At 36.8% G+C, this 26,655-nt stretch overlaps 1 protein-coding gene across 1 annotated transcript; it reads right to left on the bottom strand.

Moving 5' to 3' along the window:
* Positions 1–936: 936 nt before the first annotated feature.
* Positions 937–25,672, bottom strand: RHL2 (Spo11/DNA topoisomerase VI, subunit A protein). The gene is made up of 2 exons (XM_089803256.1): positions 24,644–25,672; positions 937–1,635 (listed from the first exon to the last, which is right to left on the bottom strand). The coding sequence occupies exons 1-2, from the start codon at positions 25,510–25,512 to the stop codon at positions 1,218–1,220; spliced, it is 1,287 nt and encodes a 428-aa protein (XP_089659382.1). The 5' UTR covers positions 25,513–25,672; the 3' UTR covers positions 937–1,217.
* Between the last annotated feature and the right edge of the window lie 983 nt (positions 25,673–26,655).

Here is a 26,655-nt window from a genome sequence, read left to right as displayed (position 1 = left end):
CCAATGGCCAAAGGGTTGTGGGTTCAGTAATCTCAACAGGTAGGAAGGCAATAAATGAAATTGACTCAAAATAAACAGAAAGGAATGCTAAAGGTTAAGCAAAAAGAAAACACTGAACGCTGGCTCAAATTACAAAAAGACATAAGTTGAAGCACAAATGCATAGATAATGAATTATGTCATCCAGAAAATGGATGCTTCTATCTGATATAATAATGTGTCATTCCACAAAAGAGGAAACATGTGTGGAGCCTGATGTTTGCAATTTATCCAGACCCACGTTTCTGTTAGTATTTGAGAACCAATAAATTATATGATTGTATTTCATAGGTTATTTGTCAATTCTAAGATTGAATAGTTCTGTTTGTACCAACTATTATGAAAAAAACGTTCATTGTGAGTCAAAGAGCTATTATTCATTATGGCTAATAGCTAAATGATTTACAATTTTAGCAGTATAAAATGAGATGATGGGATAACAACATAAAGTTTGAACAACCCATCTTCTGGTATATCTGCTTTTTATAATCTTTGGTTTATGTTCAATTTCAGTTAAAAACAAAAAAATCTTCTGTCATGAGTCCTGTGTACTTGTGTTTTGCAAATCAAACTCAGAAGTACTTGTATACTCACATATTTTGTAAATGTATGTATACCTTCGTATTACATCTGTAGCAAAGTCTAACATGAACATGGTTGTAAACCATTCGTATACAAAATATCCCATTTGCTGATTTTGGTGCACAAATGGGGACAAATTATTTTTTTCCAGTGCATAGCACATACAGGGGAATCTAATTTAAAACTGAACTGTCATGGCTAGACATAAACAAATAAGGGAATCAAAATCTAAATTGAACTATCCTAGCTACAGAGATAAAAAAAGGATAAACTACAATACAGATTCACACAACATAGTGCAGAAATTTTCACATCCAAAACTGAAATAGACATCTTGCTAATCCCACGATTATAAATTTTGCATCAATAAAAAAATGCAAAGGGTCAAGAACAGCGTTAAGTATTCAAAAAGCATTGAGAAAGATATTAGAGGCTCCAAGATGTACATTGCACTACATTTTCAAGGTTTGGAAAAAACATTGCCTCAAATTTCTATTATCAATACTTATAGGCCTTCAGATCTTGATTCCAACACAAAAGCTGGAAGATGCGCTAAAGATTCGGAGATTAGGGTTGAAAGCCTAGACATCACCAACCTCAAATCCAATCCCTCTGCTGAATTTTCAGTGGAAGATAAACCTCAGATAAATACTGAAAACCGAAGGAGCTCAATGCCTGAATTTCAGCCTTTTGTTTAGTCTTAACCATAATATTCAACTCATCAACCCACTCAGGGTTCTTCTTCACAAAGTCTTCTTCAAGCAAGTCCTTTCCAGTCTTAATATCCTGCTCTGTCATGGGTAACCGACACTGGTCAGGAATGTGGTACTTGTCCAGGTCTGAGGGTCGAATCCCCAGCCACTTGATATCTGGAGTTGTAAGATTTGAACTGTCATATGACATGTTCTTGGACCCACACATGTAAACAGACAGAATCTTGAGACCATAAGGGTCACTGTCAACCAGGGCCAAAACTGGCAATTTCAATTCTGTTTTCATCTTCTTCATAAATAACCTGGTTGTAGTTATAATCATAGTTGTTAGTTATTGTTCTTAACTTTTTTCAAATAAAAATTGACATCCAAAAATGAAGATTACCATTAAATTCAAAAGAAATGATATCTTATTCTGTGAAAAATAGGCAAGTTTTATGAAATCTATATATAAAATATTGTGAAAATTATATAAAGACAAGTTTAGTATTACCAAACCTAAGAAACTAAGAGTTCCAAATGGAAAATATTAATGTTTTTTTTGCTTTTATGGCCATTCTGGGGATCAATAAAACCTTGGTATGTTTAAACTTTAAATGCTCCCATACAACTTATAAGCAAATAGATGCTTGTTTATATGCACAGCTCCAAACCTGCAAATAATAGAGTATAGGATGCCTCAAAAGAACAGAATATTTTCTTAAAATATTTTATAGTGTGGCATTATCATAGATAGTATAGCACGGAAGTTACACATGTTTTGGTGAAACAAGCTAATTCATTCACTTCTGGATGGAATGTGGGAAATTTTTAATCTGTGCAGCAACAATGCAATTATAATTGTACATGAAAATGCTCTGCAGGAAGGTGCTATTGAAAAGTTTTGCAAGGAATCCTATGTTTGTACAATAAACTATACATTCGCCTTTTTATAATAGAATATGCCAAACATACGAATTGAATCAGGGCTGCACCCTTAGCTTCAAGGATCATTTTATATTGCAAGTGGAATAATTTCAGAATTTGGTGGTTTAGAAATAATTAGAATATGGATGATCTCTTTCATCAAACTAAACCCAGTTTTGGTACAGCTCCTTTAAAGACCACTTGTTGACATGTTCTTCACAAGACTCTATTGTGTCCATACTTTTTCAATATGGAAGGATATTTTCCTATTTAAAAGCTCAATATAGAAAAAATGAAGGACAAAATTAGAACATAATTTGCCAGGAATTATGAATTCCTTCCTGAAAGCTGTTACCATAAAGTTATCCACAGCAGTGGCTATTTACACTCACAACAATGCATGGTCCACCATGTTCTTCTTTTATATAAGCACTTAGAAACATGGAAGGGGACATCATATGAATGCTCTCGTGTTATGTACTGACTTCTTTAAAAAATTTCATATAACTTTGCTGACTAGTACTTAGTACTCCCCAATGAATTTCTGTTAATTTCCTTCCAAATGATTTGCTATCCAAAACGAAGATTCACTTAAATCTCTGAAGTAACTAGTTTTTCTCTTTCCATAATTGTTCAATTCTGTATTTTATCAAATGTTAAAACAAGAAACTATCATCATTTCTGAACTTCTAAAAGTGTGTGCATCCTTAAAATCATAATGCCTGATGTCCACATAAGGCAGGCCTCCTCTTACAGTCATCACAAATTCACAATGACTCTGGTTTGTCCATGTTCTTTCAATTATTTTTGTCATTTATAAGACTGACTGCCAACAAGATCTGGTTACGTACAGACTTCTTATCTTGAAACGTGTCAACCAAAAACTTAGATTCATAGAAACAATTTTCCCTTTTCAAATTTATACAATATACAAAATCTTATCATTATGTGTCACAATCTTGTGAGCTAAAGTGGTATAAGAATTGGAGCGTTCATTACAGACCTCATGCTTTTATATGTTTCTTTTCAAAAAAATTAATTGGTTGTCCAGTATTTAGGTTTATAAGTGTTATCATCAAGATTCACATACTTGCTGAAGTCAACAACCTAGTGAAACATGGGATCATTCCCAGGATGTGGGTAACTTATGTTAGAAATGAACAGTATTCCATGGGGAAATGTTACACCCCCCAGAAAAATTCATGTCCCCTCTGGGGGAACATTTCCTAGACTTGGGGGCTTCGGGAACATCCACTCAGCCACCTCCACCGGGCTCATTCATTGGGTGCTTGCAGTGAAGATTTCAATTTGTTAAGTTTAGCCCAAAAATGAAATGGTAAACAGCAATAAGGAAGGCAAAACAATTACAACATACACCAGAAGTTACCCTGGGAAAACCTTTCCAGAATGATGGGGAAAACCCAGCCGCACAACAAAATCTCACTTTATTGATAAATCATAATATAATGTTCAAGTGTGCAATGTTTTTTGCTTATTGCGATATATATAACTAATAGAGACTCTTCACATTACAACTAAAGATCTCTTGAATTTTCCAAAGCATGACTCCACTTTTCAAATATACAACTCTTTGTATTTCCACGTGCATGCCTCAACGCTGTCGAATGACTCATGTATTTAATATTACAATTATTATCATAAATGTCATTTTCAGCTGAAGGTGACCATAACAATAATAACAACTATATTTCTAGAGATAAAGATCTCTATTGCAGCTACAATCTTCAACACTATGTCTTAGCGAGAGAGATCTTTAGCGAAACAGTCACACAAGGATGCTTATCACCAAGCATCAACAGCCTTCCTCAAGGTTTCTCTGGATCCAACCCCTCAAACCCATCTTGGAGTAACCTCAAGGCAACTTGATCCCATCTTGGTTAATCCTCAAGGCATCTTCCAGAGATGCTGATCCTTACCCATCTCAGAATGACCTATCAATTGGGTTAAATAGTCCTACATTGTATCCTTGTTTTTCTAATTCAGAAATATTATGAACATATTATCATTGACAAAACATGATAGTGTGCATAGTATTTACCTTAATGAAATATAATTCTGATCTATTGACTGGAAGGTTTCATGTACTATTGTAGTCACAATTACACCAGATGTGGAGAATATTAAACGTGAATTTCCTCAGTTGCCCGTTCACTTTCCTTCCACTATGATCAGTTATATATTTTGTTTTATATACTTCTTCGGTCCTTCTCTTTCCCTTTTAAATATGGCTTTTTCTTATATATTTCTCCGTATACCTCATGTACCACAAGCTATTGTTTAAAATTTGACTTATATATCTTTTTCCTGTATTGGTATTATATCCCTCGCTTGTTCCGGATTATTTCCTGCATGGACTAGTATTAGTGGCCCGTCACCCATCCTTTAATATAGTTTCTTTTCGGACAGACCAACTTCACCATAATTCTCCATGTGGAATGCAGAAATTCGTTAAGGTTCCATTTTTCCATTTTTCGCTGAGTCAACCTGTCATTTTGATACTACATAAACAACTCTAGTATTGCTGACTGTATGCGATGGCTAGAGGGAAATTCCTATTTTGCTCTTCGATGAAGGTTCCTATTACACTAACCCAATGGTTCTGGTGTTTGGTCTTCTTTTTGGTCTTGTCTTTACTTTGTATATATTCCTCGTATTTGCAGGTTGAAAATTTTCAGTGATATATGTAGTTTATGGTAAGGTAGTGGTAGCAGTATACACTATATGAATTTGCTGCTAATCATCATAATATTTGGGGATATGTCTTGTTCTCTATACTCTTCTCATCGTATTATTATTTTCTGGTCATTTTCTTTTCTATATAATCTTCCTTTAACCGCTGACTGAAATTGTAGATAGCACCAATTATTATCAATTTGGTTTACACGACCCTCACTCTCCTCTTCCACTACTTGTACTTCCCAATACATCTAATTCTAATTCACTATAAGATACTCCACACTATTCTTCAAGGACCGAACTTTAATTATTGAGAAATTATTGAATTGGTATTGCAGTAATACTTTTGATTCAAAATCAATAACAACAAATGCTAAAATGAGTCTTCGGATGAGATCACTCTGCTAGTGACCTGATGCTATATTGTTGACTTGGCAAGTAATTCACTAATGTGTATTTATTTCACCAAACATGCCTTTGATTCTTCTATTTACAGCTTCCTATTTTATTTTGGCCTTTTCTTCAGCATTCAACAATTCTAAATTACTTCCTAGCTCTTCACTTTTCCGACACATCACTATTTACAGGCAATAATTTATTCCTCAATAAAATAGCAGATCCCCATTAAGGTCTGGTAGGGGTCTATATATGATTAAAGCATTATCACATCTCTATTATTGCAAAGTGTCTGCCCTTGGTTGTCTTTTTGTATTTCAAATTATTTGAACATCGAATTGGTTCATGTTCTCACAAGTATTGATGACTCTTCCACCAAACATCCCTGTTCATTTATATACTGCTTCATAAAAATAGATAAAGTGCTGCTACATCCCTGCTTAATCCTAATCGGAACTGACTAGAACTTCTTGTCAAAATACTCATTATCTTCATGTTTTATTCCAAATCCATGGCCATCCCATGACACGTTAGAGGCAAGTCATTTTCCAATGAAAAATGATAATAATAAAAAAAGTTAAAAGTCCTACCCGACAACTCATATATAAGGAGGCTTGAAGGTTTCATTCTCACATCAAGCATTCACAAGACATCCACACTTGTAGAAGACAAGTAAGTTATACTTTGCATTCAAGGAGTTCAAACAATCAGGCAAAGGAGATTTCTATCAAGCATTGAAGGATCCTTTGTAGGCATTTCCTCTTCAAGATCTACCGTATTGTTGGCAAATCGTGGAGGTACCCTACATTTATACATCGAATTCAACATCTTCAATGCTCTACAAAACAAAATCCTTATTGACAAGGGTTTTAAGCAAGGTGAATCCTAACATTTATCTTGTTTCAGTCATTTACATTTATCATTCCAAGGTTGATTCCTCAATCTAGGGCTTGACCAAGGCAGGCCCTCACTCACCAAACAACAAAAACCCTTCACTTTCTGTGTAGGAACAATATAGTAGGATTTCACACATTGATCTGGAAATTACTCCTTGGGAGCTTTCTGGAGAAGTTGGTTCGACTTGTTATAGTTCCCTGGTACACATCAACCTCGTGGGAATGTGACCGGCTAGGTTGACCTTGAACTTTCTGCTTTTTGGAAGAACAATTTTTGGGTTTCGTTTGTTTTGTTTTTTTTTCATAGATCCACAGTCAAATATTCAGAAACAAGCTCGGATCTACGATTTTCGAAGCTAAAATACATCTTCTACTACATATTTCAAGGTGAGTATTTCATATTTTATTTCCTTTCATATCTATATCTTAGAACTATATTTTAATTGGGTTGATTGTACACACTTAGCACCTAGCTCTACATTGTTTAATCGATTAGTTCAATTTTGCATATACATTATCCTACAAGGGCCAAAGAGTGTATTTCCTTATATTGCATTCTCCTTTACAATTCAAATTTAGAATTGGCACCCTTTCTCTTTTCCGTCCTTGCTAATCTAATTTGGGTTATAAAGACAAATCATATTTGGGGATTATCTCTTTCCCTTTACACATCCATTTGAATGTTTTATAAGTGTGAAGTAGAGGTCTACATCCGATTAAAGCATCTCCATTTTCACCCTAAACACTTCCCAGATGAAGAAGAAGAGAAAAAAGTTAGGACAAAATTTTGCTTGTTTGCTTTAGGAGGAAATCACAATCTAACTATTAATGAGCAAAACGACATGAAAGCTATCATATGGTGGTACCCCTATGGTCAACCTTTTTAAGTATGTACAACCTCTTGCAATCAAGATCTTCTCATAGATTTTTTTTCTACTTGTATTCTACAATTTAGTACTAAAAATTCTTTAATCTAATTTGCATTTTTATTTTTATTTTGTGAACACTATCTAGGTTGCAAGTTCTTCTATTGCTGAAGAGAATTGGAGTGTGCACTCCTTTATCCACTTAGTGAAGCATAACCAGTTGGACTCAAAAAAAACTAAAGAGTTGGTTTCTATTGATTGCAACTTACGTCTTAAGGATCCAAACTACAAGGATGAGGCAGCAAAGCTTTGGGATGTAGCCCTTGAGTGTGCCAACTTGGATGCAATTGTTGTGGACCTTACTACACTCGTTACAAATTATAATGATGATGATTACATCTTAACACATGGTGCATCTAGTGCAAGTGGAACCACTTTGGAATCAAATGATCTTTAACTTGCAACAGTTGAAGATGGTGATGATTTATTTGAGAATCCTTATGATTCTAAATAGTGAATCCTAGTCGATGAGCATTGAATCAGGAACTACAATTGATTTTGTAATTGTAATGCTTTTCTGATTTTCATTGAGATCATGAAAAAAGACACATGATATTTGCTTATTTGAATATTTGTGAACTATCAATTAACATTTAATATTTATTAGAGCTATCAAATTTCCACAATCCATCAAAATTGTTAACACAGGTTTCTGAATGTGATTGTGTGTTTTTTTGCATCAATGTTTCGGATCACGCTCTATGATCCATCACCAGAATGAATAGCAAGAGATGTATGGCAGAGAATGATGGATCACAGAGTGTGATCCAAAGCGTTGATGCAAAAAAACACATACAATCAAATCCAGAAACCTATGTTAACAATTTAATATTTATCTTGATCAATAACATATTATCCCTAATGGATGTTTATACCTATTTCCCTCTTCTAGTAATTTTCAGAATGCAAATAGTTATCTCATGCAATAAACTTTCAGATTGAAACCACAAATGCTCATATAGAGAACCTTTATAATCTCTATTGTATTGTGACTTTCGGCAATGCAAAATCATAACTAGAAAATTCATGTAAATTCTTCATAAATGTGGTATTGCATTATATATTAGCAATACAATAACCAGATATCAAAAATCCAATCTTAAATTACAGATACATTGTCAAATTGGAAAGAAATAATGAAATGCACCTGTAGTCTCGGATGTGAATCCACTATAGAAGATGAATTGGAGCTACGTTCAATCCACCCAAGAAGAGCCTGAGGGTTTGTGTCCTTGGATCTTGAAGAGAAGTTGAAGCTTCCTTGCGTTCTCCAAAGAGAAACTATAAATCAATCTCAATTCCGAGCACACCCAAAATGTGTCTCCCTTCCTTCTTTTAATGCATCAAGCTATGTCTCTTCAGTTTCCACTTCTCTAAATTCCGTCCTCTTCTTCTTTTGTCACCTTATAACCCCTTTTATAAAATTAAATTGACCCATTTTATAAATTTGCTAACGCAAATTTAATATTATATGAAATTAACTTCAAGATTCTTAATGTCCCAAAAAGGGGAGATTATTGTCCTCCCTTGAGATTGCTTGTTCTCAAGCAATCATGAATCCATAAGCCAATACCGAGGTCCCACATCCATCTACTAGCATCATTGTGGCCCATACTAGGAATTCTAAAGTTAGGACATACCATGTTGTGGACCTTGTGGTACCCAAATTGAGAATGCAACCCAACTATCACCATGATCCCTAGATCCCATGTCAATCTTTGAATCGACATTGCAGCTATAGGCTACTCGACTCTAATCATAAATCTCTGACTGTGTAGCATCACAACATAATACACAAAATGTAAAACATACAACCTGTTAACACTTGGATCCCAAACCAACATATTAGTATGATTCTAGGTGTAGAAATAGATGATCAATGAATCTCCAACCTACTGAACCAGCCAGTTGAATAAATAGATGCCCAACACAATGCCCATATGCAAAGAAACCAACTCATCGTGACTTAAGATGTTGTCATAACTCAGATCAGCATCAAGAATGACAATGTTGTCACCATTATGCCTCTTAACTAGAAAGGTAAACATCTCTCTGGAATATATGACAACACATATTGTCCCCACTCATGTGCATGTAACTCACTAACCCCTATAAGCCAAGCCAAATTTGAGAATGTACTAATAGTCCAAGTAGGATAGCCACTGATAACTGAAGTACAGATGTAGAAAAAATCACCAACCAATAAGTGAATAGCTGCCATCTCATGAGGACTCGGTGATACATCTCTAGATAATCTATAGAAAGCATGAATATTCATTAAGGATAATTCTAAATTTTCAGCATCACCATAAGTATCATCACTTAAATCAACAAATTCATCAATGAAAAGATCATTGTCAAGTAGAATATCTGAATTATTTTCACTTGGTTCATATCTATCCACATGACATTGTGAAGATATACCACTGTTGTCATAAAAATCAGAGTTCTTACGGTAGTCTTCATGTTGGTCCTTATAGTCATCTTAGGCATAATGATCCTCATATAGATAAGGGGAAGCGTATACATTGTGCCCTTCTTCACTCTCACCAAGGGTGTGAATCCCTTCTACTAGTTGTATGATCTCCTCAGCTTTAGGTTCTTGGTCACCATCTTGGTGAGTGGTTGTCCTCGAAATCTGATTTTCAGCCTGATGTAATGAATATTGTGTCATACTTAGTTGGAGACACAACTCATCTATCTCCCTTTCTTTATCTTCAGCGTGTTTGATAGCCATATTACTCTCTTTGAGAAAATTCAAGTAATCTAATTTCATTCTTTCCAATGCCTTCTTAAGAATGTGAAGGTTTCCATTATTGGTTCCATCCATTATTCCCTTCTCTTTCTCAACACTTTTAACTTCCCACATAATTTCTTCAATGTTTTTATAGGTGTTATCAAAATGCACTAAGGCTGCAATAACCATATCGTTTGATACGTTCGGCTTATCCTCCAAATTATACACTCCAAAACCATCAACTTGAAATGGAATTTCTGATTGGTCCTTCAATTCAGCCCCCATAGTAACATCTTGCTCTAGATTTTAAATACTAGATTCATTATCAGCTGCAATATTTTAAGGATTTCCCTCTATCTTCATTTGTATTGTCTCATCAATTAATACACCATTGTTTTCAAATCGTCCATCCTCATGGAGACCTGCAATTTCATTTTTAGACATATCTATAGATAGACATTCTCATGAAAACGCTTGTTAATAACCACTTCCAATTCACCAAATAAGATGTTAGAACAACCCTTACCATCATCCATAGCAGGATCCCACTCATGATCTTCATCACATTGAAGTTAGACTACTGAGTCCTAAACTTTGTCAACGTGATCTGCACTTCTTGAGCTGAATCTTCTTTCTTGTTTTCCTCACAAATGCAATCGACCAGCTATGCTTGCAAGTAAAACAAATATGCTCTTTCCTCATTTGGTTCTTGCTCATTTTCTGAGATTCTACAACATGTAATTCCCTTGCCTTTGGTTCTTGTTTAGCCCGTTGTTGTTTGTACTTCTCAATTTTTGTCTCACATTGTTTAAGCACCTTGTTGACCGAGTTACAAGCAGCTTTTGAAGCCTTTTGTTCTCTATTTGAAACTGCTAACAGCATATGCAGAAGAGGTTGGAAATGAGTTTCACTCATGTTTATGGTCATAACCATAATAGTTTCCATAGCTGAAAAAATATCTGCATGGTGCTCTTCACCAATTGTGCCCAGAAAATGTTGAAACATGGTATAAATCAAATCATACAATCCCAAGTCAAGTAGAAGATTGTTCAATCTGACTTCTGCAAAAGATTTCAGTATGGCTGCCCTTCTTAGGAAATGACGATTTCTACTGTCACCTAAGATGTTGAAAACTATCAACAATGAGCTGAACTACCTCCTTCATGGTGTCTTCTACATAGGGTTCCTGTGGTGCTAAAATTCTTATGACCTCCATTAGACATGAAGCAACTAATAGTTTTATATCGCTATCTAAATGCTTCAGCCACTTGAGTTGTTTCAACTCCATCACTGTAGGCACAAGAGCAGCCTGCAATAAATCTAGGGGCGATTGGTCAACAATTGTCAAACATCCTTCCAGTTGAATTAGGGTGATGAGATCCTTTTCCCTTGTTTGAGACTTCAACACCAATTTACTACATGTTTCATAAAGTATCTTGACCATGTTGTTAGTGGGTGCCATTCTTGGAATTTGCAAATCTGATGCCACTAAGTTTACACCTTTGACTACAAGAAAATCAATTACTAAACATAAGATCTAACCCTTCCTTGCATGCTCAATGCATCGATTAAATATTAATATCAGACCAAAACATTTCTTTGCCTCTCTAGCCCGATTGTGACTTCTAAAAATATTACCAAGGCCGATGATTTTCCTAATGTTAAGTCTAGGACCAATTAATATGAAATCAAACTCTTTTAATTTGCCCACAAATAGTAATAGATGTGGTATTATGCGTCTCTATTCACCTTCAGTGCACTCAACAAATATTCTGTCATTACCAACAAAAAGAATAACACTTGAATGTCAGACCTGTAGCCAAAATTATAACTACTAACTCCTCTGGTCCATATGGCCAAGAGACCTGAGTTTGAAGAGGAAATAGATACACAATAGCGTTTCCTTAATGAACTCTCGCTCGCGCTTAGCCAGTATAACTTTGGCAGATTAGAAAATTCCCTCCAATGTGATGCTAATAATACTTGCCACTCATGTTTTGGATTAACTTTGTGAAATGTCCCTTTTCTGATTTTGTATGATATTTCAAGCCTCAAATCAGATCTTTAAAATCAAACAACTAATATCCCAAAGATCCCCCAAATTCCTCAAGAAACCCCAAATCGGGTATGCTGAAAATAGTGCTAAAAGCTTCACAACTTCACAAATTATTAATAAATCTGAAAATGGAAATTTTTACAGAAATTTCAGCAGCATAACAGCCTACAAATTGACATTTCCAGATCTGTATAGCCTTTACACAACAGCTCAAAAATGTAGGACAAAAACTATGCTCATCGGGCTCCCGAAATAGCACAAAATATGCCCGGAAACACCACAAAAACACTAATAATCTATCTCAGAAGTTTAATCACGTCCCAATACATATATTCAGCTCTATTTTAACATCTTAAAGTCTGAAATACAACAGCAACCCAAACTGATATGAAATACTCTACTGGAAACACCAAACTCATACCAAAAACACACCCGAAAACCCACAAATCTGCACTGTTCAGCACAAAGGCAAACTCTGTATGAGCATGCACATGGAATGGCTTCAAACTCCCGTCCTTAGCCTTCCTGGAAACCTGCAAACTCCCGTTCTTGGGTCTCCCTGGAAACCTGCAAACTCCCATTCTTGGGTCTCCTTCTCCACAGGTTTGGCAGCCTCTGAAGAATAACAAAGAATGAGCAAAATCAAGTTCTGGTATCTGCCCAAAATGCCTCCAAACCCCTTAAAAGAGGGCATAACTGTAACTCACGTCCAAAAGAGGTTAATGAAACATATTTTAATAATAATTTTCATTTATTAGTCCAACAGTTTCCAAAGATTAACCCCCTTTTTCCGAAACTTCACTTTCTTGGGCCTGCCTGCCTTAGCAAAGATTATTATTTTTTAATTATTTGAAAAGGGGACATGACAAGTCCTCCCCTCCCAAACATTGCTTGTCCTCAAGCAATGGCTGAAAAATAAACCAATCAATCCACCTGGATCCCAAATGTAGTCATGAACTATACTACTACCAATTAACACAGGCTCCTGCAATATCCTCTGCAATATGACCAAGAGGAATCCATAATCAAACTGACAATTATAACTCAACCGAACTCCAAAATCACAACTTCCACAGTCAGAAACCCATGAGGCACAAACTCTTAGAACATCAGAACCCAAGCAAAGTGGACAAATCAAACTACCAACACGGTAAATACCATCAACGCATCCCACTGGCCTATACGGAATGCACAATCCAACTCTGCAACAATGGTGAATGCTCTCGAATGAAACTGTACCAAGTATGGAGAATCCACACACTGTACAACTTCTGCAGTCAACACAACTTTGCAAATCACCGGCCACTATCTCATAACCATAACTACCATGCACCCCTGATGGTGAAAAGCCATCACAAGATAAATAGCAAGAATTGGAACCCAAACCAAATCTTCCTGCCATCAACTCCTCAACACAAGGATCAAATGCTAACTGATGTACATACCTTGCAATATAATGTTGATAAAAAAAACCAACCTTAGTCAACAACTCACCATGAACAAGTGATACAACCCACTGTGACTGATCACCAGCTAAGTCAGGAGATGTCATAGCCAAAGGAGTAGAATCAATAACAACACCCGTTGAAGCATCACTCTGAAACTCCTGTTGTAAGTCATGTATTGTCAAGCTGTCAACTGTAGAACCTATCGCCATGTCATGCCCATCACAACTCTCATCTTGAGGCATCAAATTGTCCCATAACTGATGATAAGCACTAGGAACCAAAGTACATCTCTGTATCATTATCTCATCAACATGGTCATCAAAGGTAAATTGATGAGCATACCTCACAGTGTAATGCCGATAGAATGCACCAATCTCAGTCAGTGGCTCAGACTGTAATCCAGATGAAACTAACTGCAATTGATCATTAACCACGTTGGAACTAACTACTACCTCCGAAGATATCACCAAGGGAGTAGTGTTACTAGTAGGAACCATGCCAACTGCCGACTCACCAACATCACACATGATCTTTGATAAATCTCTAGTCTCTGTGCCATCAATACTAGAGGCCACCACCATGTCAGGCATACAACAATCTGCTACAACACCCAACTCAACTGAACCTAACTCTAGTGGGAATGAACCTGATATTCCAATGTTAGTATCAAGAATGGATGCATCCCCATCTCCACTGTCTCTGACAATCTCGGCCATAGACATCTTCGGATCACCAAACACCACTGCTTGTGACTGTATAGAATCAGGTGAAGACTGTAGTCGCTCTAACTCCATGGTCACCTTAGCCAAATGAAACTGTGACTCCTTGAAAGCCAACTGTGTACTCTCAAGAATCTCAGAAGTCACCACAAGCTGCTCAGTAAGCTCACTCACCTCATCTTCCTTGGCCAACAATGCATCATATGCTGTACTGCCCCACTTCATAAGATAATCTCTGTCGGCTACCAACTGCATATAATCCTGTCTCAGAATCTGGATAGCCTCCCATAAAGAGTGGAACTCTGTCAAGGAAAGATAACTGCCTCCCTGCTCATCACTAGTAAGAGAACCCCATCCATAAACTGCTAACAACTGACGAGCAGCATCAAAATGCTGGCAAGTGATAGCAATGTCTTGGTCACTAACTCTCAACTGATTAAACACATGATGGCACTCGCTTGACTGTCTCCTACAAACCTCCTCTGATGCACTGTCTAAAGGAGTATCCTCAAAGTTACTAGTCTCTAGAGTATTACCATCCATATTCTGTGAATCAAATCTAAAACTCATATCAACATACGGAGTATCAAAAACATTAGCATTGCTGTCCAACTCCTCTATACCCAAGGAAACTAAGTCTTCAAAATTGCCCACTGCATCCTCCTGGATGTCATCAATGCCAATATGATCCTGGGACTCATCTATACACACTGCCAAATATGAAATATCATCAACACATTCTAGCAAGTATGGTCGACTGGATATATGAACAAAGCCCAACATCGGTGTATAAAAACTAATACCAACATTGGACAAGCTGCTAGCACAAGAAAAGACAACACCGTGCAATCTGCTAATCAAATCCATGATAGCACCCAAACAAACACTGCTACCAAAAAGTGTTAAAGATCTCCTGCCAACTGAATCCCAAATGCCAATATAACAATCTCGAGTGGATATCCGTAAACTAGAATCAACTGGTAACTCAAGAAAACTCCTCACCTGAGTAATATGACCAATACCAGCTAACTCCACATACCTGTCATGATGAGGTAATGAAGTCACAATACTATCTTTGTTCACCTTCAGCTGGCTGGACAAATCATGTGAAGTACTACCAGCCTCAACCTCATGTGATGAAGCATCTAACTGTGCCTGGTGCTCTTTCTCAGCAAATTCATGAATGCTCAATGTCTGCTCATCTCTACCAGGTATCTCACCATCCTGCACAACAACATCCTCATAATCATCATCTGAACCCACTACACTGTAGTCACTGCCTGTTGTAACTATACCATCCTGAATACCTGTGGCATCACCCTTTGACAACCTGTAAACAATTGTCTCAATTTGAGTATCAAGTTGACCGTTACTATCAATCTGTGTAATATCCTTTCCCACCACCTCCTGTGGCAGAGTAGAATCTGAGACCTCTACCTGGCTATCAGCTAGTTTCTCAAACTCCTCATGCAAGTTCTTGGGAATTGTGTCATCTGTCCTGTGAGAAAATCTGCCAAATAGAAATCCAATCAACTTATCCACCTTAGCTGGGTCAGATAACATGTCATTCATTATACGGTGGTGCTCAACCAACTGTTTAGACATGTCATGGCTTATTTTCATAAGTTTATCTCGAATGTCTAAATAACCATCCTTTCTACTATTTTGACTCTGGCTATCAATTGTCCAAGATCGTTCCCTCTGAGACCCTGTACTATACCTGTCCATTCTGGATAAAGTAGAGTGTAACCCCAATAGGATATAACTTCTTCAAACACCAAGAACTAACATGCAAATGATTAGAAGTAGCATGCAACCATAGATTTGGACATGCAACTGATTAGAAGCAACATGCAACCACCAAATTATGACATGCAAGATCTGGGTAGTTGTCAAAACTGACATGCAAACTTCTACAACCACCAAATTCACCAAGAACTAACATGCAAATGATTAGAAGTAGCATGAAACCATAGATTTGGACATGCAACTGATTAGAAGCAACATGCAACCACCAAATTATGACATGCAAGATCTAGGTAGTTGTCAAAACTGACATGCAAGATCTGGGTACTTGTCAAAACTGAAATGCAAACTTCTACAACCACCAAATTCACCAAGAACTAACATGAAAATGATTAGAAGTAGCATGCAACCATAAATTTTGACATGCAGCTGATTAGAAGCAACATGCAATCATAAATTATGACATGCAAGATTGGGTAGTTCTCAAAACTGAAATGCAAGATCTGGGTAGTTGTCAAAACTGACTTGCAAACTTCTACAAACCCTCAGGCTGGCAAGATCATGGCTCTGATACCACTGAAATGTCCCTTTTCTGATTTTGTATGATATTTCAAGCCTCAAATTAGATCTTTAAAATCAAACAACTAATATCCCAAAGATCCCCCAAATTCCTCAAGAAACCCCAAATCGGGTATGCTGAAAATAGTGCTAAAAGCTTCACAACTTCACAAATTATTAATAAATCTGAAAATGGAAATTTTTACAGAAATTTCAACAGCATAACAGCTTACAAATTGACATTTCCAGATCTGTATAGCCTTTACACAACAGCTCAAAAATGTAGGACAAAAACTATGCTCATCGGGCTCCCGAAATAGCACAAAATATGTCCGGAAACACCACAAAAACACTAATAATCTATCTCAGAAGTTTAATCACGTCCCAATACATATATTCAGCTCTATTTTAACATCTTAAAGTCTGAAATACAGCAGCAACCCAAACTGATATGAAATACTCTACTGGAAACACCAAACTCATACCAAAAACACACCCGAAAACCCACAAATCTGCACTGTTCAGCACAAAGGCAAACTCTGTATGAGCATGCACATGGAATGGCTTCAAACTCCCGTCCTTAGCCTTCCTGGAAACCTGCAAACTCCCGTTCTTGGGTCTCCCTGGAAACCTGCAAACTCCCGTTCTTGGGTCTCCTTCTCCACAGGTTTGGCAGCCTCTGAAGAATAACAAAGAATGAGCAAAATCAAGTTCTGGTATCTGCCCAAAATGCCTCCAAACCCCTTAAAAGAGGGCATAACTGTAACTCACATCCAAGAGAGGTTAATGAAACATATTTTAATAATAATTTTCATTTATTAGTCCAACAGTTTCCAAAGATTAACCCCCTTTTTCCGAAACTTCACTTTCTTGGGCCTGCCTGCCTTAGCAAAGATTATTATTTTTTAATTATTTGAAAAGGGGACATGACACTTTGCCTGACAGAGATGTGCGCCCTTTCAAACATAGCTTCCTGTTCTCATCACCTGTTAGTCTTTATACACCCACAATATTTTTTACTCTTGCATTTTCCAAACACACAGCAATGGTTGTCATCTGTGTTGTCTCTGGTTCGAATGAATTGATGACTATTCCAATATTCTTGTCATGGACGGATCATTTAAACTAGGCTTGATATTTCCTCCAATATATAAGTCTCTTTTCACACTCAGCACCAAGAAGCCAAGGATATTAATGCTGTCGGTTCGGAAGTGCACAAGATACTGAATCCGACTCCTAGCTATAGTCGACCCTCAATGTCATAGTCACCAATCTTTTTCCAACAACCGGACAAATGTTTGACCCACTCAGAAAAAGCGTGCGGACCAAACAAATTTCTAGTTCAGAATAACTTTCCACTCATGATTCTTCTACTATGGAATTGTTCCACCACTTCTATTATGTCTCAAACCACACAAAATATGAATTTCAAATCTCCAGGCCATTAGGGAAGAAGATGCAAACAGTCTCAAATGAGTTCCCATGGGTTAATATATCAACACAGAGATTTTTCAGTTGCAATTGGGGCCCACAAGAATTCAACTAGACCATAGATTTAATTCTAACTTGCGCTAAATAAGATCTGCCAATACGCAAATAATTTCAAGAAGCACCACAAAAACTATTTGGACATACGACGCTTTAAAATTTATGAACCTGCAGTGTCTTCACCCAGATGCCAGTTGTTGAAGACTTACAGTGATAACCATATTGAATATGGATTTTACCATCCATAGAATAGCAAAGTCTTCCCATCAACTATGATAAAGGACTGGTTATCTTGTCGTATGAAATTCCTATTATTGCAAACAAAACTACACAAATTAGTCCCCAAGTAGGCTGCTTCAGTCACAACTTTTGTGAAATTCGTCTCTGCCAATTTTCCAAAAGATGATTACTTAAATGTTCTGATAAAACTATTTTTTTCTCAATAAACTCCAAAGGATGCCAGAATTTTTTTAGCTCTGATACCATTGTAATATCCCTAATGGATATTTTTACCCATTTCCCTCATCCAGTAATTTTCAGAATGAAAACAATTATCTCATGCAATAAACTTTCAGATTGTAACCACAAATGCTCATATACAGCACCTCTGTAATCTCTATTGTATTATGACTTTCAGCGATACAAAATCATAACTAGCAAATTCATGTAAATTCTTCATAAATGTGTTATTGCATTATACATCAGCAATACAATAACCTGATATCAAAATTCCAATCTTATATACAGATACACAGCCAAATTGGAAAGAAACAATGAATGTGTTATTGCATTATACATCAGCAATACAATAACCAGATATCAAAATTCCAATCTTAAATACAAATACATAGTCAGATTGGAAAGAAACAATGAAATGCACCAGTAGTCTCAGATGTGAACACACCATAAAAGATGAATTAGGGCTACATTTAATCCACCCAAGAAGAACCTGAGGGTTTGCATCCTTGGATCCTGAAGAGGAGTTGAAGCTTTCTTACTTTCTCCAAATAGAAACTATAAATCAATCTCAAATCCAAGCATGCCCAAAATGAGTCTCCCTTCTTTTAATGCATCAAGTTGTCACTCTTCAATTTCCACTTCTCCGACTTTCGTTCTCTTCTTCTTTTGTCATCTTATAACCCCCTTTATAATATTAAATTGACCCATTTTATAAATTTGCTAAGCCAAATTTATTATTATATGAAACTAACTTCAAGATTCCTAATGTCCCAAATGATGAAGTATCATAATACTATCAAATGATTTAATTCTGAATATTTCTTGCATTTTTTATTTTGTGTGTATACATATGTGTGTCAGTGTAAATATCTATAAACACACACAAATGCATCCAAACTCCACAAAAAAATTCACACATCTGTGTACCAGATTCTCATACCTGCATTTGAATCCACACCTGCATCAGTAACTTAGTTCTTGTCCAATGCTTAATGAATTTACAAAAATCTGTATATCTGGTCCAACTTATCTCAGATTTCCAAATTGCATAATGAACTTGCCCAATCTGGCCTTGAAATCCAAATTTGACTTAGCAATGTTTGCCCAACCCTAATCACCCTTTAAATTCTGAATTTGCCTAATTTACTTCCAAAATTCAAAGAGAATTACCTAAGAGGTCAGTCTTAGAGGTGCTGAAGTCATTAAATGCTGAAGTGTAAATATTAATTAATGGCAAGCATTCAATGGTGATCAGTTTTAATAATTGTCATTTAATTAAAAAGTCATGAATTAAATGAAGAACACCAGGTCGGCCTGCTTATGGAGTGAAAAAATGCATTTTCATTTAATTTTGTCTCTAAGGAACCAGATTGGCCTTAAGTGACAGACATGACCTTTGAGCACTGTGGCATATATAATTGAGTGTTGAATCCAATTCAACACCCTAATCAAAGCAATATCAAAAACAGATCAAATTTCACTCCAGGCAGTTTAAACATAGAGCAGCAAAAAATATTTGATTTGTTATTTAAACCTTGAGGAAACAATATTGATATTTGGAAGCTAGTTCTAAATACTTCCTAATCTAGACAGGTTGAAGGTATAAAGACCTGATCCAACAAAGAAGATCAGACCTATTAAAATTTGAATTACTTGCAGATCTGAGTTTTAGACTCAAAATTTCATTATTGACAGGTAGGTGAGTTGGTTTTCTCATGATAAATCTGAAATGGTGAAGGGATTTGTATACATTTTTAGACATGAGATTGAATGAAGAATGGAATTATGCTTAAATTATCTAAATTTGAAATCCTCATTCATTTAAAATCAGATAGAAGTCTTGCTTTTAGAATTTATTGAATATCTTTATTGAAGGCTTTAATTTTCTTAAGTACTAATCCATGTAATTTGAGATGTGAAATTCGAATGTTTAACAATAAAATGTTGTTTTGCAAAATAAAAAGATCGATGAGGGAGAAAGACGAGGCTTGAGTTGAAGATCAAATTAAGCGGAATGGTGCAAGCAAGGTGCCTGCAAATCCAAGATCAAGTTCAAAGTGCAACATCATGGAGTCTAAAAGTCAAAGATACAAAAAGACATTACAAACTTGAATTTCCTTCAGAAATTGAAGTTCAATTGAAAGATCCAACTATATACCACACTTAACCACTTCTACAAGTGTCAAAACAAAATCGCAACATCAAGATTTAATGTACAGTTGTAAGTTCAAAGTCATGACAATGAGGTAGTCTCAAGGTGAAGACTTTCAAAGGACGAAAAACGTTATGAAGATAAAGCAAGTTGTAAATATGAGCCATCACAATTGCAGGCTTGATAATATTTAGCATCAAGAGTTATTTTCTCATCACCTACGAAGGCCAGGAGTTAATTAAGTTTATGAGCTCAACATGTTCAGGGGGCACCCATTCATCCCCAACCAGTTGGATCATGTTGTGTCCCCATAGAAGAGCTCAACAATATTATGTCTAGATTTATTGAATTTTCCAAAACGGAAAAGTCAGAAGAAATTATATCCTAAAGGAAGATTTGTTGTAAGCCCACGTGACATTTCTCATTGGCCCACTGATTCGTAATCCATTTTCTAATTGGTTGATAAAAACATTGTAATTTTCTTATTGGCCCACGAGGTGGTGCCTTCATGTAATTGGTCAGCATTTAATCTAAGAAGCCGGCTTCATCCCTTGTTGCCCGGATTCGGGTCCAAGTTTGCACGGGTCCAGATTTGCCCTTGCGTTCGTTGCGGGTCCGGGCAAGATCCTTAGTTTGGACTGTGGGTTCGTCCGGGTCCTTGCTGGAGCAAACCCGAACGAACCCACAATGACCCCGGGGCTAAAACAACTTTATGGCTAAAACAACTTTAAAGAGTGGTTTTTTAAATGTTTTCTAATGTAACTCTAAAAGGAACTTAATAAAAAACATTATACTCATGTAATCTCTTATGTTGAGGAGGAGGATGATGATATAGCAGCATATGGGACTAGTGGAACCAGTTTGGGTTCCAATGATGAGGATCTAGATATAGTTGCAGTTCCCGGATGAAGCCATTGATCCCTCATTTTATGATGATCCATTTGACCCTTGAAGGGCATTTGATACTATGATTATTGATAAACTACTAAGCACTTGTCATCTATCATCATGTTTCAAACTTTATTATTTGATGAGCTAGTCTTTGTTTTGCAATTTCATTTTGCAATTTAGTAATTCAATGTATTATTTGATGAACTCCTCTATGTTTTGCAATTTCATTTTGCAATTTAGTAATTCAATGTATAATTTTCTTTACAATCATGAAGATAGATTAATGAGCGAGTATTTAATGTTTATCGTTGACATTTGTCATTGATCAATGATCAAGCAACAATTGTTCATATTGTGAAATGACTTTGTTTTGCAACTATGCATGTTTCTCTTGTGTGTGTGTGTGTGTGCGCGCGTGTACATATATATACTCACGAACCCATTCACGAACCCAAATGGGAAAAAAAAATTGCCTGAACCCATGAACCCGAATCCGTCCCTGAACCCGAATCGGCAACTTAGCATGTAATGCTTGTAGTTGTTGGTTGGATTAGGCCTTTATTGGCATAACCCTGGCCATTGATCTTGAATTGATTAGAGTCATTCATTGTACTAGGAGTCTCTATAAAAGGCTATCTCAAGTCATTTGTAAAGGGGAGAGACTTGGAGAAGTTGTTTCTATAATAATGCCAAAAATTTTCATAATTCATTCGATCTTCTCGGTAGATTATTTGTACCATTTTAAAGCATTGGGTGGTACATTTTCTCACTTAGATTAGGATTTTATTTCATGTTGATTAGAAATAGTGATTAGTTGAAAGGAAGATATTTTGAATGCATCTTTGTGAAACTCATCTAATACATACCACTAATTGCCTTTCAATTGTAAATTTACTTTGTGTGGTCAACTAGAAGTTTAACGAGCTCTACTTCGATCACTGCTTGCACATTGATATGCATTCGTTGATGGTGTTAATGTAATGGTAATAGCTTGAACATCTTACATTTACCTTAGGAGATTGCCCTAGCTTGGTTGAGGTCAATGGCTAAACTAAGTGTGATAGAGTCACAAAGACATTCATTATCTCTTGCATCCTAGGAATAGATTCACTTTCTAAACCCTTCATGCGTTTGCAGTTTGTTGGTTAGAAGTAGTTGAAGTAGTTAATATCCATTGAATGAACAGCGAAGTCTCTTCACGATACCAGTATATCCCATAATTGTAGCTGAGAAAAAGTCCTCAATAAGAAGAAACCTTAGGGTTGTCTCATTTGATCACACAATCCATGTACATTGTTTAGCATATGAGCATCCTTATTCAAGAGACAGTTGGAGATTTGATGTTTCATTTGGGATACTAAGTATCCAATTCCGCATGTCAAGTAGTGGAATAAAACTCAAATCAATGCGACTCACTGTCAAAAACTTAGGTGACTGTCACTTAAAGAATTGCCAACTTTCTAGGGTTATGACAGGTATTAAACACTGCCTTCTCTGCAACAGGCACCCATAGTAATGTACCCCAATGCTTATCTTCTCACTTAAGTTGTCAAAACTGACTGTTGACAAAGTAATTTAGAAGTGCCTCCATGAATAAGATACTGCAGATGGCCCCGAGCATTTTCATCGTTAGTGAGAATGCTTCTAAAGTATGGTGACATATTCGCTCAAGACCCACCAAATGCAATATACCACGTGTGCTCAGTTCTGTCTGTAGATAGCCTGAGACCTTATAGCTTTCTTTTCAAGGATCAACAAGCAAAAAGTTTAGGTTTCCTCTCAGATAAATGGAGCAGGAAGTCCATCATCAACATGGGCTTGATATGATTGTAAGAGTACAAGTTCCATTCACAGATCTAGTGCTATGTGCTAATCGAAAAAAGCTAAGTTTGTTGTAGAGGCAGGAGCACCATCGTTTCATACTAAAAAATCCATAAGAATGTTTAGAGACCTCCTTCTGTTGTCTTTTATTCACAAGAGCTATTCAAGACAAGTATATGGTTTGGAAAGCATAGGTTTCAACCTCTTTTCACTGTTTGAAGACGGTCACATATTCTGTACATGACCTGCCAATCAGACTTGCATTTGCTGCTAGATGATTTCCCAATGATTCACATGATGTTACAATAACTGGGCCTCCTCTTTCATCTCTCCCTCATATTCCGGACCTTTGTTTATATTTGATGCTTGAGTTCCAAACTGACATATTTTACTCAAACAGAACTCAGTATTTACAGACACCAAACGAGTGAAAGCATTAAAGAATGCAAATAGGTAGCTTCCTCTTTGAGATACCTGCCAATAATGCTGCTCAACACATTCAAAGTCCATATTAGATTGCTACTAGGTGTCAACAGTTGCTGATGCAACATGCAAATGCAAACATGTTGGACCTCCATTATCAAGATGATAGAATGCTTATGATGGATATAAATGAACCTAGCTTTTCCCTCTCATTTACCTCCATTATAAACATGGTTGAACGCTTATGACAAATACCTATGCCCCTGGCTTCTCCCTCTATTTTTAACATGCCAGGCAACATTGAGTTTCCTCTGCAACATGCCCTGCACAGAGGCAGCGACACAATCTCCATGCCTAGAAAGGAGATAGACTTGTTCAACAAAACCCTGAAAGCTACTATGAACTTCGACTTTCTTCAAAATATCACTTCCATCCAATGTTCATATGCGGGTTTTGTCAAGACAATGAGGTATCCTTTTTGGACATGTTTACAACAATAATGCACTTGAAAACATATTAAACATCGAAGCCTTCCTAAAGTTCACAAACGCCACCAATAGGTTCACAAAAGGGCAAAGAAAACTTATTAAGTTTTACCTTGAAGAGACCCTTGCTGTTTGAGATCATGACTATTTAAGTCTAACGGTACAAATAGGATAACAATTACCTTCCAAAATAATGCTTAATTCCATAACACTTACGTTGACATCGAAAGCTTAAAAGTTAATACCTAGAAGTCCCAGCTAAATCTGAAGACATTTACTGAAATTATAAAACAAGATTTTGAAAATAGAGTTCCCATTTATAGTCCCCGCTTTTCTCAATCTGTATAACCCTCTCTCAGAACTGATGAATAATTTTTTCCTTTTTCCAAGTCTGTTTGCTTTTGAAATAACATATAAAAAAATTGAGCTGTCAAAACAACAGAAACAATACACGATTGATGAGATATACTGAATCTGTGTGAAAAACTTTGTAAAAGCGATCCTACCTGGTAGCCACATCGGGCTGGCCCTTGGCAGTGACAATGACACAAGGAAAGCGGTTGTAAAAGCGATCCTCAGCAAGTCTCATAAATGCAGCATCCTTCTCCACCAGCAGGATGAAGAGTGCGTCACTCTCCATGTCCCCTACCCTGTCAATATTGGGGGGAATAGCTTTACCGCCCACTCCCATCTTCGTACAGTCAATTCGATCGCCATTATCACTAAAAATCAACCTCCCTACGACAACCCCTTTCTCCGATGCCACAACGTTGAGACTGGACCTAGTACACCCCAGCATACAGGAAACGTCATCAAGAACTGCGTCAGACTGCCCCTGGTCCTGGAAGAGCTTAACGTCGGTGTAGAACAGATCTCGCTTGGTAACATGAATTTGTTTCATACAAAGCTGGTGTACAAGCTGGAGAATTTTGGTGGTAATGGCGGTTTTGCGGACGGACGAGACGTTGGCAAACTGGCGGAAGGAAGTTTTGTCTTTGAGAACAATGCGGTCGAGCTCAGGGATGTAGAGTTGGTTTGTGTTGCTTCTGGAAGGGACGTTATAGCCAAAGCCGTGACCAGCAAGGATCGAACGTGTAATTTGGAGAACAGTCCTTTCGATCTCCCGCTCTACGGCCTGCCCGTCGAGATCGATGACCTCGCGGCAGGTGTGGGGGAGGTTCAGGTCGGCGAGGGTTCGAGTCTCGGGGGCTTCTTGCTTGGTTGCGTTGGAGAATTCTTTGATGGAGGCAAGAATGGTGCTGTCGGGCTTCAAACGCTTCTTGAACGCCAGTGCAGCTTTCGATTGGTCGTTGCGGGCAGTGATGGAGTCATCTTCATCCCCTGCATCTGCGCGGCGCTTCTTCCGGTCCGCCATGATCTGGATTATTTATTCTGTCGAATGTTTCAAACCCTAACTCGCAGGGTTTTTGTGAGGTTTTAGAAGCGCTACGAGGTAATCGGGAACGCTAGAAATTGACACCACGTACCAGTCGTTTGTGTCTGTAAATGCGAGATTCGATCCCGCTTCCATTCAGAAATCGAAATGTGTTTTTTCCGAAAATATAGAAAAAAATTTAGTGTGTTTGTGTAATTATTCTTTTGATTTTGTCTGGTCTGTAGATCAGACGATTGTTCTGCGGTTGTTTCTTTGTTAAGGTTCGAATCCCAAATTCGCATCATAGAAGTTGAACGTATGCTAGGCATGTATGTTAATGGAGGAGCATAGATTGGTATTTGTGGTCTTGCAATTAATTTGGATTGATTTTTGTGGTCTTCCAGTTAATTTGGATCGAGATTTGTGGTCTTAGCAACTAGTTCATTGATCTCAATATGGAAGGACGTTTCCCCTCGCTATACTATCTTTAAAGTCATGTTAAGAAATTTTAAACTTAGTGTTTGTTTGGACTAAGTAAAGGGTGAAGTAATAAGTATGAATATTAATAAAGTCAAACTTATAAGTATAATGGATAATAGTTCACTTAAAGATTGAATCTTGATGGTCACAACAATCTCATCCCATCACAATCTTATATTTTCTACCACTTACACTCATAGGGTGTAATGATTATGTCAATAGATATGTCATGTGTTCGGTAATGGGAAATAAGTTTGGAAAACTAAAAATTGTTTTTGCTAAGAATAATTGTGTTGAATATAGTTGATGTAAGAGAAAACATGATGCATCTTGGGTGTAAGAGCAATCTTGCATCATCCAAAAATATTTCCTTTTTGTTTCTTGAATAAGAGTTGTCTTAGTGCAGAGTTGTTGTATGTGAAGACTTGCTACTTAGTAAGTCAATCATATGAGCTCGAAATGTCCTAATTTCAAAAGTGGATGTTAATCTTGGATATATCAACCCACCAGTTGAGGATCAGTGTCATATCATGAGTATTTGTGGAGTTATTGTAGATTTTTTGTGGTGCAATTTTGGTATAAAAACATCAGGCTCAGAGTTGAAGGCTCTAGAGGCCCTAGATGGGCCCTAAAATGAGGTTGATTGGAGTTTTTAAAGTTAAG

Source organism: Cupressus sempervirens, chromosome 10 (genome assembly GCF_028749045.1).
Source record: "Cupressus sempervirens isolate cs-2001-9-10 chromosome 10, ASM2874904v1, whole genome shotgun sequence".
NCBI lineage: Eukaryota > Viridiplantae > Streptophyta > Pinopsida > Cupressales > Cupressaceae > Cupressus > Cupressus sempervirens.
The sequence above is the reverse complement of the archived record's forward strand: the minus strand, read 5'-3'. Positions and strand labels throughout refer to the sequence as shown.